Consider the following 20,021-nt stretch of genomic DNA (forward strand, 5'->3'; position numbering starts at 1 on the left):
TGTAATTATGATCAGACTAAAAGCCGCTTCTCTGTTTCGGTTTAAGTTCACAGTTTAATCTCATTACAGAATTCACAATGCACAAAAGAGTTGCTGATATTTGGCTCCAAACATTTTAGGACTATTTGTTTCACCTTCAGTTTTTGCACTGATTTTTTTCCCTGTAACCCTCCTCTCCACTTTGCGCACAGCAAGCTCCCATAAACAGATTATGTGAAAATGACCAGATAATCGGTTTTACTGATCTTGGTTGAAGTATAAATATTGGGCAGGATACCGGGAGAATGTGCCTGCACTTCAGATAAGGACATGGGATATTTTACGTTCACCTGGGAGGAAAGACGGGGCCTCGGTTTAATGTCTCATACAAAAGACGGCACCTCCGACAGAGCAGCATTCCCTCAGTACTGCCCCTCCGACAGAGCAGTGGTCCCTCAGTACTGCCCCTCCAACAGTACAGCACTCCCTCAGTACTGCCCCTTGACAGAGCAGCACTCCCTCAGTACTGCCCCCTAACAGTGCAACACTCCCTCAGTATTGCCTCTCCGACAGTGCAGCGCCCCTTCAGTACTGCCCCTCCAACAGCGCAGCGCACTCTCAGTACTGCCCCTCCGACAGTGCAGCATTCCCTCAGTACTGCACTGACAATGCAGCGCTCCCTCAGTCCTGCCCCTCCAACAATGCAGCGCTCCCTCAGTACTGCTGCTCCGACAGTGAACCGTTCCCTCAGTACTGACCCTCAACAGTGCAGCGCTACCTCAATACTGCCCCTCCAACAGTGCAGCACTCCTTCAGTCCTGCCCCTCTGACAGTACAGCCTCAGTACTGCCACTCCGACATTGCAGTGCTCCCTCAGTACTGCCCTTCAACAGTACAGCACTCCCTCAGTACTGCCCCTCCAAAATTGTAGCACTCCCTCAGTACTGTCGCTCCGACATTGCAGTGTTCCCTCAGTACTGCACTGGGAGTACCAGCCTGGATTATGGCCTCAAGTCTCTGGATTGGGAATTCAACCCACAACCTTCTGACTCAGAGGTGAGAATAGTGCCCTCTGAGCAGTATTCGTAACAAGATAGCTGAGTTGACGGCACAAAGAGAAGTAAATGGGTATGATCTGATAGCAATTACAGAGATGTGGTTGCAAGGTGACTAAGGCTGCGAACTGAATATTCAGGGATATTTGACATTTCAGAAGGATAAGCAGAAAGGAAAAAGAGGTGGGGTAGCTCCATTAATAAAGGATGAGATCAGTGCAGTAGTGAGAAATGATATTGGCTCAGAAGATTAAGATTTGAATCAGTTTGGGTGGAGATAAGAAATAATAAGGAAAATAAGTCACTGGTGGGAGTGGTCTACAGGTCCCCTAACAGTAACCACACTGTAGAGCAGAGTATAAATCAAGAAATAATGCAGGCTTGTAAGAAAGGTACTGCAATAATCATGGGAAATTTTAATCTTCATATTAATTGAACAAATCAAATATCAAAGGTAGCCTTGAGGATAAGTTCATGGCGTGTATTCTGGATAGTTAGAGCATTACATTGTGGAACCAACCAGTGAGCAGGCTATTTTAGATCTGATATTGTGCAATAAGACAGAATTAATTAATGATCTCATAGTAAAGGATCCTCTAGGGAAGAGTGATCATAGCATGTTAGAATTTCAAATTCGTTTGAGGGTGAGAACGTTGGGTCTCAAACTAGTACCCTGAACTTAAATAAAGGCAATTACAAAGATATGAAGGCAGAATTGGCTAAAGTGGACTGGGAAAATAGATTCAAGGGTAAGACAGTAGATAAGCAGTGGCAAACATTTAAGGAGATATTTCATAATGCTCAGCAAAGATATATTCCAGTGAGAAAGAAAGACTCTAAGAGAAGGATAAACCATCAATGGTCTAACTAAGGAAGTTAAGGACAGTATCAAATTGGAAAAAAAGGCATACAATGTTGCGAAGATTAGTGGTCGGCCAGAGGATTGGGAAATTTTTAGAAACCAGCAAAGGACAACTAAAAAAATATTAAAGAGCGAGAAGATAGATTATAAGAATAAATTAGCAAGAAATATAAAAACAGACAGTAAGAGCTTCTACAGGTATATAAAATGGAAGAGAGTAGCTAAAGTAAACGTTGGACCCTTCGAGGATGAGACGAGGGAATTAATAATGGGAAACAAAGAAATGGCAGCGACTTTGAACAAATATTTTGTATCGGTCTTCATGGTAGAAGACACTAAATGCATCCCAATAATTGATAATCAAGGGGCTATAGGGAGGGAGGAGCTTAAAACAATTACTATCACTAGAGAAAAAGTAATAGGCAAACTAATGGGGCTAGAGGTGGACAAGTCCCCAGGGCCTGATGGCTTGCATCCTCGGATCTTAAAAGAAGTGACTGTAACGATAGTGGATGCATTGGATGTAATCTACCAAAATTCCCTGGATTCTGCAGAGGTCACAGCAGATTGGAAAACCTCAAATGTAACGGCCCTATTTAAGAAAGGAGGGAGACAGAAAGCAGGAAACTATAGACCAGTTTAGCCCAACATCTGTCATTGGGAAAATGCTGGAGTCCATTATTAAGGATGTAATAGCAGGACATTTAGAAAATCATAATACAGTCAAACAGAGTCAGCATGGTTTTATGAAAGAGAAATCATGTTAGCCAAATTTTCTAGAGTTCTTTGAGGATGTAACAAGCATGGTGGATAAAGGGGAACCACTAGATGTAGTGTATTTGGATCTCCAGAAGGCATTCGCTAAGGTGCCACATAAAAGGTTACTGCGCAACATAAGAGCTCATGGGGTTTTGGGTAATATATTAGCATGAATTGACAATTGGCTAACTAACAGAAAACAGAGAGTCGGGATAAATGGGTTATTTTCCGGTTGGAAAACTGTAACTCATGGGACCCATGGGGATCAATGCTGAGGCCGCAACTATTTACAATATATATTAATGATTTGGATGAAGGGATTGAGTGTAATGTAGCCACATTTGCTATGATACAAAGGTAGGTAGGAAAGCAAGTTGTGAGGAAGACACAAATAATCTGCAAAAGGATATAGATAGGCTAAGTGAGTAGGCAAAAATTTAGCAGATGGAGTATAATGTGAGAAAATGTGAGGTTATCCACTTTGGTAGGAAAAGTAAAATATCAAATTATTATTTAAATGGAGAGAAAATACAAAATGTTGTGGTAAAGAGGGATCTGGGGGTCCTTGTACATGAAACACAAAAAGTTAGCATGCAGGTAAAGCAAGTAATTAGGAAGGCAAATGGAATGTTGGCCTTTATTGCAAGAGGGATAGAGTATAAAAGCAGAGAAGTCCTGCTACCAACTGTACAGGGTATTGGTGAGATCACACCTGGAGTGCTGCGTACAATTTTGGTCTCCTTATTTAAGGAAGGATATAATTGCATTGGAGGCAGTTCAGAGAAGGTTCACGAGGTTGATTCCTGAGATGAAGGGGTTGTTGTATGAAAAAAGTTTGAGCACTTTGGGCCTATACTCATTGGAGTTTAGAAGAATGAGAGGTGATCTTATTGAAACATATAAGATTATGAGGGGGCTTAACAGGGTAGATATAGAGGGGATGTTTCCCCCCGTGGGGGAATCTAGAACGAGGGGACATAATTTCAGAATAAGGGATCGCCCATTTAAAACGGAGATGAGGAGGAATTTCTTCCTTCAGAGGGTCGTGAATCTTTGGAATTCTCTACCCTAGAGAGCTGTAAAGGCTGGGTCATTGAATATATTTAAGGTGGAGATAGATAGATTTTTGAACAATAAGAGAGTCAAGGGTTATAGGCAGCATGCAGGGAAGTGGAGTTGAGGCCAAGATCAGATCAGCCATGATCTTATTGAATGGCGGAGCAGGCTCGAGGGGCCAAATGGCCTACTCCTGCCCCTATTTCTTATGTTCTTATGAGCCACAGCTTGCAATGGAAACAGAAGAGCTTTATTGCGACAAATGGCCTCATGTCAGAATGAAGCCTTCGTTTGTTGGTTACACTTTTCTAAAGAAGGATCACTCCTGAGGGGGAACCATCCCTGTGATATTTCTGTTGCAGTGAAATTGTGCTGACTTGAGTAAGAATCAGATAATCTTGGAAATGCTGTCAGCACCAGTATAAAGATCTGGAAGCTTGCAGGTTTCTACCTTGACCTGTGCTACCAGGCTGAGAGCCATTTATTCACACATCAGCTGAGAGTTTCTCTTCAGTATTGAGGCTAGAAATTAGAAAGACACCAGATGGCTGCCAATGAAGGTGGGACATGAGGCGGGGCGGTGAGGCGGGGGTGGGGGGGTAATTAAAAGGGTTTCTCCCCCCTCCTTGTAACATTGCTATTTCAATAGAGTGTTACTCGCAATCTGCATTTTTCTTGCTTCTCTTCCTGTATCCACTTATTGTTACATCAGAATGGATTCTTTACATGAGGCGAAGTCAGATGATATCACAATGAGTGATACTCGCATGATAACCAGTCACATCCACAGAATATTAAAGTAACTATGGACAAGGGTCCAGATTAATTCAGATTCTTAAAGGTTCAGATATATCATCAAAGGATCTAAAATTTGGGCCCTTTGAATCCGTATCCATGCTCTTTATTTCAGGCAAACCATCTGTTGCAGGGGTGAGATTGTTTTTTTTTTAAATTATTCTTCAGGATGTGGGCGTCGCTGGCAAGGCCAACATTTATTGCCTATCCCTAATTGCCCTTGAGGAGGTGGTGGTGAGCCGCCTTCTTAAACCATTGCAGTCCGTGTGGTGAAGATTCTCCCACAGTGTTGTTAGGGAGGAAGTTCCAGGATTTTGACCCAGTGATGATGAAGGAACGGTGATATATTTCCCAGTCAGGATGGTGTGTGACTTTGAGGAAAACTTGCAGGTGATGTGTTCCCAAGCGCCTGCTGCCCTTGTCCTTCTAGGTGGAAGAGGACGTGGATTTGGGAGGTGCTGCCGTAGAAGCCTTGGTGATTTTCTGCAGTGCGTCTTGCAGCCGCGGTACGCCGGTGGGGGAGGGAGTGAATGTTAAGGTGGTGGATAGGCTGCCGATTGTACTGTAAAGTGAATTCAGAATCAACATCTTCGGTTTATTTACATAAATAACTTCCGTAACTCCTGATTAACTCCAGATGTTGGCTGTCTAAGGGTTGCTTTTGGGGGCTTGCTGATCTGGTTTTGTGTACATGGGCTGGGATCAGGTCGATGCAGGTCTGCACAGAGCTAGAGGTGAAAAAGACAGCAGTTATCATATCCCATGTTTCAAGATAATCTTTCTGAATCCACATTTATCTGTTTCTCTAGAATCAAAGAGGCACCTTGATGGGAACAGATACACTGGTGAGTCCTTAGTTGCATTTCTTAGTGGCAACAACTTGTATTTGTGTTTTTTTCTTTGGTGCTAAAACAATACAACTGCCAGCGAGTGCACAGTGAGAGGCACTCGTTAAAAGGGACTTCTGGTATACATCCCTTACTCTAAATAATCAGGATCCTCATGATTATGAGACATCAATCAGGTTACAATGATCTTCACCATAATCAATGCTGTCATCAACACTAGACACTGTCTCCATTGTTACGTAAGAACATAAGAAAATAAGAACTAGGAGCAGGAGTAGGCCATTTGGCCCCTCGAGCTTGCTCCGCCATTTAATAGGATCATGACTGATCTGATCATGGACTCAGCTCCACTTCCCTGCCCCTCCCTATAGCCCTTTATTCCCTTATTGCCCAAAAATGTGTCTATCTCCACCTTAAATATATTCAATGACCCAGCTTTCACAGCTCACTGGGGCAGAGAATTCCATAGATTTACAACCCTCTGAGAGAAGAAATTTCTCCTCATCTCAGTTTTAAATGGGCGGTCCCTTATTCTGAGACTATATCCCCCAGTTTTAGTTTCCCCTATGAGTGGAAATATCCTCTCTGCATCCACCTTGTCGAGCCCTCTCATTATCTTATATGTTTCGGTAAGATCACCTCTCATTCTTACTGGCGATATGTTCCATTGCATAGCAACATGAGAACAATAATCTACTGTAACCAGAAATTGCAGAATTCCTTGAGGTGTTTGGCTTTATCTCAAAGGGAGTTGAAGTTATGTTACAGTTACATAAAGCTCTAGTTAAACCCCCATCTGGTGTAACTGCGTTCAGTTCTGGGCACTGTACCTCAGGAAGGATATATTGGCCTTGGAGTGGGAGCAGTGCAGATTCCCCAGATCGATACCGGGGCTGAAAGAGTTAAATTATAGAGGATAGGTTACACAGACTAGGCTTGTATTCCCTCGAGTATAGAGGATTAAGGGGTGATCTAATCGAGGTGTTTAAGATGATTAAAGGCGTTGATTGGGTAGATAGAGAGAGAAACTATTTCCTCTGGAGCAGGAGTCCAGAACAAGGGGGCCAGGCCATTCAGGGGTGATGTCAGGAAGCACTTCTTCACACAAAAGGTAGTGGAAATCTGGAACTCTCTCCCCAAAAAGCTGTTGAGGCTGGGGGTCAATTGGAAATTTCAAAACTGAGATTGATAGATTTTTGTTAGGTAAGGGTATTAAGGATTACGGAACCAAGGCGGGTTGATGGAAGATACAGAAGATGGAAGCCATGATCTAATTGAATGGTGGAACAGACTCAAAGGACTGAATAACCTATGCTCCTATTCCTTTGTTCCTATAGAATCGTAAAATTTATCAAGGGGAGGTGCGGGAAAACTTAGCCTCATTGTAAAGGCAAAGGGGGTCAAATAGTTTTAGAAAAAAAAGATCTCAGTGTTAGCGGAGGTAGGTCTGTTGCTCCTTTGCAAGGGAACATCTCGGCACTCTGACACGGTGAAGTTCTGCTCAGATATTCTGCTGTGAGAGGGAGCCTCAGACTAGATTCTTTCCAAAGAAACCGCACTAATTTTTACGAATTTATAAAATAACGCTATCACCAATTTGCTGCTGACTTCACGGGAAAACATAGAAACATAGAAACATAGAAAATAGGTGCAAGAGTAGGCCATTCGGCCCTTTGAGCCTGCACCGCCATTCAATAAGATCATGGCTGATCATTCCCTCAGTATCCTTTTCCTGCTTTCTCTCCATACCCCTTGATCCCTTTAGCCGTAAGGGCCATATCTAACTCCCTCTTGAATATATCCAATGAACTGGCATCAACAACTCTCTGCGGCAGGGAATTCCACAGGTTAACAGCTCTCTGAGTGAAGAAGTTCATCCTCATCTCAGTTCTAAATGGCCTACCCCTTATCCTAAGACTATGTCCCCTGGTTCTGGACTTCCCCAACATCGGGAACATTCTTCCCACATCTAACCTGTCCAGTCCCACCAGAATCTTATATGTTTCTATGAGATCCCCTCTCATCCTTCTAAACTCCAGTGAATAAAGGCCCAGTTGATCCAGTCTCTCCTCATATGACAGTCCAGCCAACCCTGGAATCAGTCTGGTGAATCTTGGCTGCAATCCCTTAATAGCAAGAATGACCTTCCTCAGATTAGGAGACCAAAACTGAACACAATATTCCAGGTGAGGCCTCACTAAGGCCCTGTAGAACTGCAGTAAGATCTCCCTGCTCCTATACTCAAATCCCCTAGCTATGAAGGCCAACATACCATTTATCTTCTTCACCGCCTGCTGTACCTGCATGCCGACTTTCAATGACTGATGTACCATAATACCCAGGTCTTATTGCACCTCCCCTTTTCCTAATCTGCCGCCATTCAGATAATATTCTGCCTTCATGTTTTTGCCTCAAAGTGGATAACCTCACATTTATCCACATTTTACTGCATCTGCCATGCATTTGCCCACTCACCTAACCTGTCCAAGTCACCCTGCAGCCTCTTAGCGTCCTCCTCACAGCTCACATCACCACCCAGTTTATATCATCTGCAAACTTGGAAATATTACACTCAATTCCTTCATCTAAATCGTTAATGTATATTGTAAAGAGCTGGGGTCCCAGCACTGAGCCCTGCGGCACTCCACTAGTCATTGCCTGCCATTCTGAAAAGGAACCGTTTATCCCGACTCTCTGCTTCCTGTCTGCCAACCAGTTCTCTATCCACGTCAGTACATTACCCCCAATACCATGTGCTTTGATTTTGCACACCAATCTCTTGTCCGGAACCTTGTCAAAAGCCTTTTGAAAGTCCAAATACACCACATCCACTGGTTCTCCCTTGCCCACTCTGCTAGTTACATCCTCAAAAAATTCCAGAAGATTCGTCAAGCATGATTTCCCTTTCATAAATCCATGCTGACTTGGACCGATCCTGTCACTGCTTTCCAAATGCGCTGCTATTTCATCCTTAATGATTGATTCCAACATTTTCCCCACTACTCATGTCAGGCTAACCGGTCTATAATTACCCCCTTTCTCTCTCCCTCCTTTTTTTAAAAGTGGTGTTACATTAGCTACCCTCCAGTCCATAGGCACTGATCCAGAGTCGATAGACTGTTGGAAAATGATCACCAATGCATCCACTATTTCGAGGGCCACTTCCTTAAGTACTCTGGGATGCAGACTATCAGGCCCCGGGGATTTATCGGCCTTCAATCCCATCAATTTCTCTAACACAATTTCCCGCCTAATAAGGATATCCTTCAGTTCCTCCTTGTCACTAGACCCACTGTCCCCTAGTACATTCGGAAGGTTATTTTTGTCTTCCCTCGTGAAGACAGAACTGAAGTATTTGTTCAATTGGTCTGCCATTTCTTTGTTCCCCATTATAAATTCCCTGAATCTGACTGCAAGGGACCTATGTTTCTCTTCACTAATCTTTTTCTCTTCACACATTTGTAGAAGCTTTTGCAGTCAGTTTTTATGTTCCCTGCAAGCTTCCTCTTGTACTCTATTTTCCCCCTCATAATTAAACCTTTCGTCCTCCTCTGTTGAATTCTAAATTTCTCGCAGTCCTCAGGTTTGTTGTTTTTTCTAGCCAATTTATATGCCACTTCCTTGGTTTTAACATTATCCTTAATTTCCCTTGTTAGCCACAGTTGAGCCACCTTCCCAGTTTTATTTTTACTCCAGACAGGGATGTACAATTGCTGAGGTTCATCCATGTGAACTTTAAACGTTTGCCATTGTTTATCCACCATCAGCCCTTTAAGTATCCTTTGCCAGTCTATTCTAGCCAATTCACGCCTCATGCCGTCGAAATTACCTTTCCTTAAGTTCAGGACCCTAGTTTCCGAATTAACTTTGTCACTCTCCATCTTAATAAAGAATTCTACCATATTATGGTCATTCTTCCCCAAGGGGCCTCGCACAACAAGATTGCTAATTAGTCCCTTCTCATTACACATCACCCAGTTTAGGATGGCCAGCCAGCTCTTTAGTAGGTTCCTCGACATATTGGTCTAGAAAACCATCCTTAATAATCTCCAGGAAATCCTCCTCCACCGCATTGCTACCAGTTTGTTTAGCCCAATCAATATGTAGATTAAAGTCGCCCATGATAACTGCTGTACCTTTATTACACACATCCCTTATTTCTTCATTGATGCTGTCCCCAACCTCACTACTGTTTGATGGTCTGTACACAACTCCCACTCGCGGTTTCTGCCCTTTGGTATTCCGCAGCTCCATCCATACCGATTCCACATCATCCAGGCTAATGTCCCTCCTTACTATTGCATTAATTTCCTCTTTAACCAGCAATGCCACCCCGCCTCCTTTTCCTTTCTGCCTATCCTTCCTAAATGTTGAATACCCCTAGATGTTGAGTTCCCAGCCTTGGTCACCCTAGAGCCATGTCTCCGTGATGCCAATTACATCATATCCGTTAACTGCTGTCTGCGCAGTTAATTCATCCACCTTATTCCGAATACTCCTCACTTTGAGGCACAGAGCCTTCAGGCTTGTCTTTGTAACACACTTTGCCCCTTTAGAATTTTGCTGTAATGTGGCCCTTTTTGTTTTTTGCCTTCGGTTTCTCTGCCCTCCACTTTTACATTTCTTCTTTCTATCTTTTGCTTCTGCCTCCATTTTATTTCCCTCTGTCTCCCTGCATAGGTTCCCATCCCCCTGCTATGTTAGTTTAACTCCTCACCAACAGCACTAGCAAACACTCCCCCGAGGACATTGGTTCTGGTCCTGCCCAGGTGCAGACCATCCAGTTTGTACTGGTCCCACCTCCTCCAGAACCGGTTCCAACGTCCCAGGAATTTGAAACCCTCCCTTTTGCACCATTCCTCAAGCCACGTATTCATCTGAGCTATCCTGCGATTCCTACTCTGACTAGCATGTGATACTGGTAGCAATCCTGAGATTACTACTTTTGAGGTCCTACTTTTTAATTTAGCTCCTAGCTCCCTAAATTTGTCTTGTAGAACCTTATCCCATTTTTTACCTATATCGTCGGTACCTATATGCACCACGATAACTGGCTGTTCACGCTCCCATTTCAGAATGTCCTGCACCTGCTCCGAGACATCCTTGACCCTTGCGCCAGGGAGGCAACATACCATCCTGGAGTCTCAGTTGTGGCCGCAGAAACGCCTATCTATTCCCCTTACAATCGAATCTCCGATCACTATAGCTTTCCCACACTTTTTCCTGCCCTCCTGTGCAGCAGAGCCTCCCACGGTGCCATGAACTTGGCTGCTGCTGCTCTCCCCTGATGAGTCATTCCCCTCAACAGTACCCAAAGCGGTGTATCTGTTTTGCAGGGGGGTGACCGCTGCACTACCTTCCTTGCACTGCTACTCCTGTTGGTCACCCATTTACTATCTGGCTGTGTACCCTTTACCTGCGGTAAGACCAACTCACTAAATGTGCTATTCACATCATTCTCAGCATCGTGGATGCTCCAGAGTTCATCCACCCGCAGCTCCAGTGCTGCAATGCGGTCTGTCTGGAGCTGGAGGCAGATACACTTCCCACACAGGTAGTCATCAGGGACACCGGAAGTGTCCCTGACTTCCCACAGTACAGGAGGAGCATAACACGTGTCTGAGCTCTCCTGCCATGACTTAACCCCTAGATAAATGTAATTTGGCAACAAAAATGCTAAAAGGTTATTTACTGATAAAGAAAAGAAAAAGAAAAACTACTCACCAATCACCAGCCAATCCCTTACTTCCTTGGCTGTGACGTCACCTTTCGATTTCTTTCTACTTCTTTTTGCCTCCCTGCTGCAACTGCACCGGCTGGCCTCTTGTAGGCCGCTCGCCTCCCGAACTCCCGCCTCTCACGAACTCCCGCTGCTCACTGACGGGCCTCTTGTAGGCCACTCGCCTCCCGAACTCCCGCCTCTTACGAACTCCCGCTGCTCACTGATGGGCCTCTTGTAGGCCGCTCGCCTCCCGAACTCCCGCCTCTCAACGCTCCCCGGACTGCTCGCTGACGGGCCTCTTGTAGGCCTCTCGCCTCTGGAACTCCCGCCTCTCGACGCTCCCTGCAATGTTCTCTACTGTCAGAATTATGCTGTCCCACCATTGAGCTCAAGCCCTGAAATTGCGAGACTCTGCTCCCAGTAGGGAGTCACACTCAAGGGGAGCAGTGATTGGAGAATAGGGTGTAGAACTTGGCACAACCAACTCACGAGGCTCCTGATTTACTGGCCATTCTAATCAATGAGTCACTAATCATACATACTGACCTTCACCTCCAATTATTGATTATGAGCTTCTGACGCACAAAGCATTGAATCAATTGTATAATTTACCCTGTGATACTTCGAAATTACCATTTATTCTCACATTGCTTTGTCTCCTAAACTCTTAGCTTCTCTTCTGCATTTCTGCCATTCCTCTCGCGTGCACGTTTAATGGTACCTGATGTGGCTCTGAGTCAGAAGGTCATGGGTTTGAGCCCCACTCCTGAGATTTAAGCACAAAAATCCAGGCTGAAACTCCAGTGCAGTGCAGAGGGAGTACTACACTGTCAGATGTGCTGTCTTTCTGATGAGATGTTAAACCGAGGCCCTCGTCTGTACTCTCAGGTAGACGGAAAAGATCTCATGGCACTATTTCGAAGAAGAGCAGGGGGAGTTATCCCCAGTGTCCTGGGGCCAATATTTATCCCTCAATCAACCTCACTAAAACAGATTATCTAGTCATTATCATATTGCTGTTTGTGGGAGCTTGCTGTGCGCAAATTGGCTGCCGCGTTTCCCACATTACAACAGTCAAGACACTTAAAAAACCTACTTTATTGTCTGTAAAGTGCATTGGAACATCCTGAAGTCGTGAAAGGAGCTATATAAATGCAAGTTCTTTCTATCTTTGTGCCGATGTTTTAAAATGTTACCATATGGTGGGGGGAAGGAGCACAATGCATGTGTGCTTAACACATATATAAAAACATAAGAATTAGGAGCAGGAGTCAGCCATTCAGCCCTTAGAACGTGCTCCGCCATTCAATAAGATCATGGCTGATCTTCGACCTCAACTCCACTTTCCTGCCCCATCCTCATATCCCTTGATTCCCCTAGATTCCAAAAATCTATCAATTTCTGTCTTGAATATGCTCAATGATTGAGCATTCACAGCCCTCTAGGGCAGAGAATTCCAAAAGATTCACCATCCTCTGAGTGAAGAAATTTCTCCTCATCTCAGTCCTCAATGGCTGACCCCTTACTGTGTCAGCTGTGGCTCAGTGGGTAGCACTCTCGTCTCAGAGGTTGTGGGTTCAAGTCCCTCTCCAGGGACTTGAGCACAAAAAAATCTAGGAAGCACTGCACTGTCGGAGGTGCCATCTTTCGGATGAAACGTTAAACCAAGGCCCCGTCTGTCCTCTCAAGTGGTCGTAACAGAATCCATGGCGCTATTTCGAAGAAGAGCAGTGGAGTTATCCCCAGTCTCCTGGCCAATATCTATCTCTCAATCAACATAACAAAAACAGATTATCTGCTCATTATCACATTGTTGTTTGTGGGAGCTTGCTAGTGCGCAAATTGGCTGCCCTGTTTCCCACATTACAACAGTGACTACACTCCAAAAAGTATTTCATTGGCTGTAAAGTGCTTTGAGATGTCTGCTAGATGTGAAAGGCACTGTAGAAATTCAAGATATTCTTTCTTTATTCTGAGACTGTGACCCTCCTAGTTCTTGACTCTCCAGCCAGGGGAAACAGGCTCTCAGCATCTACCCTGTATATCGCCTGCTGTGCGATAAACTCTGTCTGTTTTGTGTCTTGCAGTGACTGCAGAAACCATCACAATGAAGCCACCGAATCCGATGAATACCCCGCTTTGGATTTTTTACAGTATTATTGTCGTGGGGATTGTGGGTGCAGTTGTATTTCTTGTAATGATCACATATTTTTGCATCAGAAACTTTCATGGTGAGAGTCCAGAGCAATCGGCATTGCCTCCATTTTCAGTTAATAACAACTTTGTTTTCAAATATGCCTCCTCTTGCATTGATGCATAACCGGCCTTTCCAACATTTTTCTAGAACCCCTAGAAAGCATAGAATCCAGTGAGACCTGTCGAAGGACCGAGTGCCATGTAAGTCTCTACTTTTTCATTATTTCAGTGATTCTAGAGAATGTAGATTGGAAAGTCAAAGCTCCACACACTGAATTATGGAATTGTACAGCACAGAATGAGGCCGTTCGGCCCATCGTGCCTGTGCCGGCTCTTTGAAAAAGCTCTCCAGTTAGTCCCGCACCCTACTCTTTCCCCATAGCCCTGCAAATTATTTTTCATTTCAAGTATTTATTCCCTTTTGAAAGTTACTATTGAATCTACTTCCACCGCCCTTTCAGGAAGCGTGTTCCAGATCACAACTCGCTGCGTAAAAACATTGGTCCTCATCTTCCCTCTGGTTATTTTGCCAATTACCAGCTAATGTTTAGAATTAGAAACATAGAAAATAGGTGCAGGAGTAGGCCATTCGGCCCTTCGAGCCTGCACCACTATTCAATAAGATCATGGCTGATCATTCATCTCAGTATCCCTTTCCTGCTTTCTCTCCATACCCCTTGATCCCCTTAGCCATCAGGGCCATATCTAACACCTTCTTGAATATATCTAACAAACTGGCATCAACAACTCTCTGTGGTAGAGAATTCCAGAGGTTAACAACTCTCTGAGTGACGAAGTTTCTCCTCATCTCGGTCCTAAATGGCTTACCCCTTATCCTTAGACTGTGACCCCTGGTTCTGGACTTCCCCAACATCGGGAACATTCTTCCTGCATCTAACCTGTCCAGTCCCATCAGAATCTTATATGTTTCTATGAGATCCCTTCTCATCCTTCTAAACTGCAGTCGATCCAGTCTCTCCTCATATGTCAGTCCCACCATCCCGGGAATCAGTCTGGTGAACCTTTGCTGCACTCCCTCAATAGCAAGAACGTCCTTCCTCAGATTAGGAGATCAAAACTGAACACAATATTCCAGGTGAGGCCTCACCAAGGCCTGTACAACTGCAGTAAGAACGCCCTGCTCCTATACACAAATCCCCTAGCTATGAAGGCCAACATGCCATTTGCCTTCTTTACCGCCTGCTGTGCCTGCATGCCAACTTTCAATGACTAATGTACCATGACACCCAGATCTCGTTGCATCTCCTCTTTTCCTAATTTGCCACCATTCAGATAATATTCTGCCTTTCTGTTTTTACCACCAAAATGGATAACCTCACATTTATCCACATTATACTGCATCTGCCATGCATTTGCCCACACATCCATAACATTGTCCATTTCCACCCCTGCCTCAGTCCATCTGCTGCTGAAACCCTCATCCATGCCTTTGTTACCTCCAGACTCTGACTGTTCCAACACGCTCCTGGCCAGCCTCCCAACTTCCACCCTACTTAAACTTCAGCTCATCCAAAACTCTGCAACCCCATGTCCTAACTCGCACTGAGTCTCGCTTGCCAATCACCCCTGTGCTTGCTGATCTACATTGGCTCTTGGTCCAGCAGCACCTCAATTTGAAAAACTCTCATCCTTGTTGTAATATATTCACAGACCACAAGCACACACAGCTTCGTAAAATGGATGCAGCTCCAGAAGTCTCCGGAACTTCCTGGTTCTTGTAAGCTGACGTTTATTCGCTTTATTTGCAGTAACACAATATGCCCACATCCACAGTGTGGAGCTACAGACATTACAGTTCTCCCTCCTTAATGAAGAAGTTATTACAACAAACATGATACATAACTTGCATGTTTATACATAACAAAGGATATGGACTTATTTTGCCATATTTACAAATTTAACTTAACCACTTGTTTTCTGTTTCGAAGAGGATACCTTCGCTCTCGAACAGAACCTTCCAAACATGGCGTCGAATCTAAACTCATTCGAGGCTGGTCCTGAGGAATGTTTTCCTCCAAGGAATTTCTTTGATTTTCTTTTGAACTCACTATAACTTCAGACTCTTTGTTTTCCTGACTCGGACTCAGACTTACCTTCTGATTTTCTCTTGGATTTGTTTCCAGTACACTAGATGTAGGATATGCTATTGGTGTATCAAAACTATCTGATGAGTCAGAAATAATTGAATCCCCACCTTCAACTCCTTCCATGTCTGTAGGTAAAATATGATCAATGTGAACAAACCTAACCTGTCCATTATCAAACATCTTTACCAAATATGTGCGAGGACCACATATCTTCACCACTCTTCCTAATAACCACTTTACCCATTTATGATGATGGTTCTTCACTCTCACCTTCTGGTTTAATTTCACACTTCTCTCTTTTACTCTACCTCTATCATGATTCTCTTTCTGTCTTAATTGTATCTCTTCTACGGACTGTGCCAAGTTTGGTTTTAACAACGAGAATCTGGTTCGTGGCTGTCGTTTGAGAAACAACTCTATCAGTAGTTGTGTGAGGAGCATTATGATGCGTAATTAGAAAATTAGCCAATTTGTGATCCAATGACAACTGTCGTTTCTTTGGATTTGGATCCAACATTTGTTTTATGAGGGCACATTTTACAATTTGTACAGTGCGCTCTGCTGCACCATTCGAAGCAGGGTGGTACGGTGGAACCGTGGTAAGTTTCACACTATTTTTGCTCATGAACTGTGCAAATTCTTCTGAATGAAATTGTGGTCCATTATCCGAAACAATTTCTTCTGGTAGGCCAAATTAAGAAAATAAACTTCGTAAAATATCTAATGCTTTACTTCTTGTTATTTTCCACATTGGAAACACCTCAACCCTCTTTGAATGGCTATCAATTACAATGAACAATTGTTGTCCTTCTAACTCAGTAAAATCAATATGTAGCCTTTGCCAAACCCTGGGAGGCCATTTCCATGTCTCTAATGGTACTGATGGTATTTGCTTGCTTACCAATTGACATGTCGTACACTGACTCACAATGTACTCGATATCATTATCAAGACCTGGCCACCATAAGTAACTGCGTGCAAAACTCTTGGTCAAGCACATTCCCAGGTGCTGGTCATGAGGTCTCCTAATAACTTGGACCTGAATTTATTTGGTATAACCACTCTTGCACCCCACATGATACAATCTTTATCAACTGATAATTCATTCCTACGAATGAAGAATGGATGAATATCTTTGTCTGTTACCTGGTTTGGCCATCCATTTGCAATATAATCATACACCTTTGACATCACTGGGTCACGTTTGGTTGCTCTACCAATCTCTTCAGCTGTGACTGGCAGTTCATCAATGTATGAAAAATAAAACACTTCTTGTAACTTGTGATGGGGAAGGTAATCTAGTCATAGCATCAGCATTACTGTGATCAGCTGATCGTCTGTATTCAATATCATAGTAGATGCTGACAAAATCAAAGCCCATCTCTGCATTCGGGCTGCAGCTAATGTTGAACCTGGGGAATTTGGATGGAGGATTGCTGTTAGTGGCTTATGGTCCGAAACGATGGTAAACTTATGACTGTACAAGTATTTGTGAAACTTCTTGACCTCAAAAATTAATGCCAAAGTTTCCCTTTTAATTTGCGCATAATTACTCTCACTGACACTGAGAGTGCGTGAAGCAAAAGCAATTGGTCTCTCCTCTCCACTACGTAATATATGAGAGATTACTGCCCCAACTCCATACGGAGAGGCAGCACATGCTAGCTTAATCTCCTTAGATATGTCATAGTGAACTAACATAGTGCTCCCTACCAATTTGCTTTTACACTCCTTGAATGCAGTATCGCATTCTTCTGACCACTTCCAGTTCATTCAGTGGATGTAATACTGTAGCCAAATTTGGTAGGAACTTCCCATAATAGTTCAAAAGACCCAAAAATGATCGAAGTTCAGTGACATTCCTGGGAGTAGGTGCATTTCTAATTGTATCCAGTTTTCCCATGGTTGGATGTAAACCATCTTTGTCTACTCTGTACCCTAAGTATTCCACTGAGTTTTGAAATAACTCACACTTACGAGCAGACACTCTGTGCTTCTCTAGCCATCATTCAGTATGTTATTATGAATTTGCCTATTTGGTGCTGAAATTAGTATGTCATCCAAATAACATACTATCGTTTCAATACCTTGCAAAATCTGGTTCATTACCCCTTGGGATATGGCAGGGGTGGAAGACACTCCAAACGGTAGCCTATTAAATTGATATAGGCCTGGATGAATATTTATAGTCAAACATGATTTGGATTCCTCATCTAGTTCAAGCTGTAAGTAGGCATTCGTAAGATCCAGTTTAGAGAAAATCTGACCACCTGTCAGTGTTGTGAACAAGGCTTCTATATTCGGCAATGTATTGGGGACATTACCCTCTAGAACCTGGTTTACGGTTACTTTATAATCACTTTACCTTACCGTCGGACTTCGATACAACAACGATAGGTGTAGCCCAATTACATAGATCTATTTTACAAATAATGTTCTCAGTCTCTAGTCTTTTGAGTTCTTGCTCAACTTTCTCCTTGAGTGCATATGGTACAGAACAGTAAACTGATCTAGTGTCCTTCTGTACCCTGACACTCGCCTTGAAGCCTGGGATCGGACTGCCTGTTTCACAGAACACCTTCGGATAACTCTTGATAACATCATCCGTTGATGCAAATCTCGTTTCAACACAGAAAATCTCACTCCTATCTAGCTTCAGTGATCTCAACCAATTCCTTCCTAGTAAGGCAGGCTTGTCTACTTTCACTACTATTAGAGGCAAGTTCTGAAATTGATCCTTGTATTTCACCGGTACGGCGATACGATCTACCACAGGAATGTTCTCTCCCGAGTAGCCTCGCATCTCCAATGGGAAATCACGCAATTTGTCGAGGTATAGCGACTCTGGAACTACACTCACAGTTGCACCAGTGTCGATTTCCATTGGTATCTTGAATCCTGCAACATCTATGTGGATTTTGATACTTTTCAAATCGCTGTCCATTAACCTCGTGTTCCTGATGATGTGTAACTCTAACACCTCCACGTCCTGTTGTTCTTCTTCCATGCTATGTAATCTCTGGGGATTTCTATTCATAGCTTTAAAAGCTGGTTTACCCTTCAGTCGGCATGCCTTCACAAGATGCCCAGTCTTTCTGCAGAAGAAACACTCTGCCTTCACATATGGACAACTTTGAACAATGTGTTGTCCCAGGCGCCGAATTTCCAGTTTCTGAGACTTTGGGCCCCCACCGCCTTTTACTTTGAAACTGCAGGTGATTCACCTCGGTTGTCTGCCGGCTGTAATTATTATGAAATTTTCGGGAATATTGATCTGCTATGCCCATCGACCTCACTGTCTGACAAGCAATCTCAAAAGTCAAGTCATCCGTCATCAATAACTTTCTTCTGATCGCATCATTTTTCATCCCACAAACAAAACGGTCCCGCAATGCTCGGTTTTGAAAAGTTCCGAAGTTACAGTGACTAGATAGCTTTTTTAATGCTACAATGTACTCACTGATATTTTCATCAGCCTTTTGATTTCGTATAACGAAACGATAGCTTTCAGCAATTTTGAACGGTTTGGGGTTGTAGTGCTGCTCCAGCTTCGCTAAAATCTCTTTAAGCGTTGTGTCCTTTGGCTCATCAGGCACAAGCAAATTTATCAACGTTTCATACAATTCCAGATCCGCTTCAGATAAGAAAATCGCGCTCTTACATTCCAACACAGCCCAGTTCTAATCAGCATTCTCTGGAACTTCGATTAAATTATTTGCAGTGAAATACATTTCTAGCCGGTCCATATACGCCTTAAACCTTTCCTGGTCATGTTTATATTCACCGAAATGCCCCATAACTCCTACGGGTGCAGCCATTTTTGACTCTGCAGTTTAAACTAGTGTACTCGTTTTTTTTTTACCTCGGATTTTGTACCTATTTCCAAAGAGAAGCTTCCAACATCTTTCTGTCGGCTGGCTGAATCTTTCACCAACAAAATTTCAGCTTTAAATCATCTGAAAAATCCCATCTCGCTGCCAAATGTGATATATTCACAGACCACAAGCACACACAGCTTCCTAGAATGAATGTAGCTCCCGAAGTCTCTGGAACTTCCTGGTTCTTGTAAGCTGACAGTTTATTCCCTTTAGTTGCAGTAACACAATACATCCACATCCACAATGTGGAGCTACAGACATTACACTTGTGTTCAAATCCCTCCCTGCTCCTCGCCCCTCCCTATCTCCATAATCTCCTCCAGTCCCACAACCCCTGGAGATCTCTATGTTCCTCCAATTTTTGCCTCTTGCTCTTCCGATTTCCATCGCTCTACCACTGCCGGCCGTGCCTTCAGCTGCTTAGATGCCAAGCTCAAGAATTCCCTCCCTAAACCTCTCTGCCTTTCTACCTCTCGCTCCTCCTTTTGGTCAGCTGACCTAATATCTCCTTATGTGGCTTGGTATCAAATGTTGTCTGGTTATACTCGTTGTAAAGCATCTTGGGATGCTTTACTACCTTTAAGGCACTATATAAATGCAAGCTGTTTATGTTGTTGAACATACACCAAACCCAAACTCATCAGATCTTCCTTTCTCATAGCCAGCTTGAGTTTGTGGAGCAGTTTGTGCGGCCGAGTTTAACATTCCCACCATGTGATTTTCATTCAGTCTCACTGAAGGTGTTTAATTTCATCCACTTCGT

The 20,021-nt window shown here is 43.5% G+C and overlaps 1 protein-coding gene across 1 annotated transcript in view; it reads left to right on the forward strand.

The window, feature by feature from the left end:
- The window catches only part of LOC139274729 (B- and T-lymphocyte attenuator-like), a 96,309-nt gene that overhangs the window by 69,222 nt on the left and 7,066 nt on the right, over positions 1–20,021 (forward strand). The window contains exons 3-5 of the mRNA XM_070891414.1: positions 5,316–5,351; positions 13,164–13,307; positions 13,421–13,473. Of these exons, the coding sequence (XP_070747515.1) occupies positions 5,316–5,351; positions 13,164–13,307; positions 13,421–13,473 (233 nt within the window). The remainder of the gene's footprint in view (positions 1–5,315; positions 5,352–13,163; positions 13,308–13,420; positions 13,474–20,021) is intronic.

Source organism: Pristiophorus japonicus, chromosome 10, assembly GCF_044704955.1.
Source record: "Pristiophorus japonicus isolate sPriJap1 chromosome 10, sPriJap1.hap1, whole genome shotgun sequence".
NCBI classification, from domain to species: Eukaryota; Metazoa; Chordata; class Chondrichthyes; family Pristiophoridae; genus Pristiophorus; species Pristiophorus japonicus.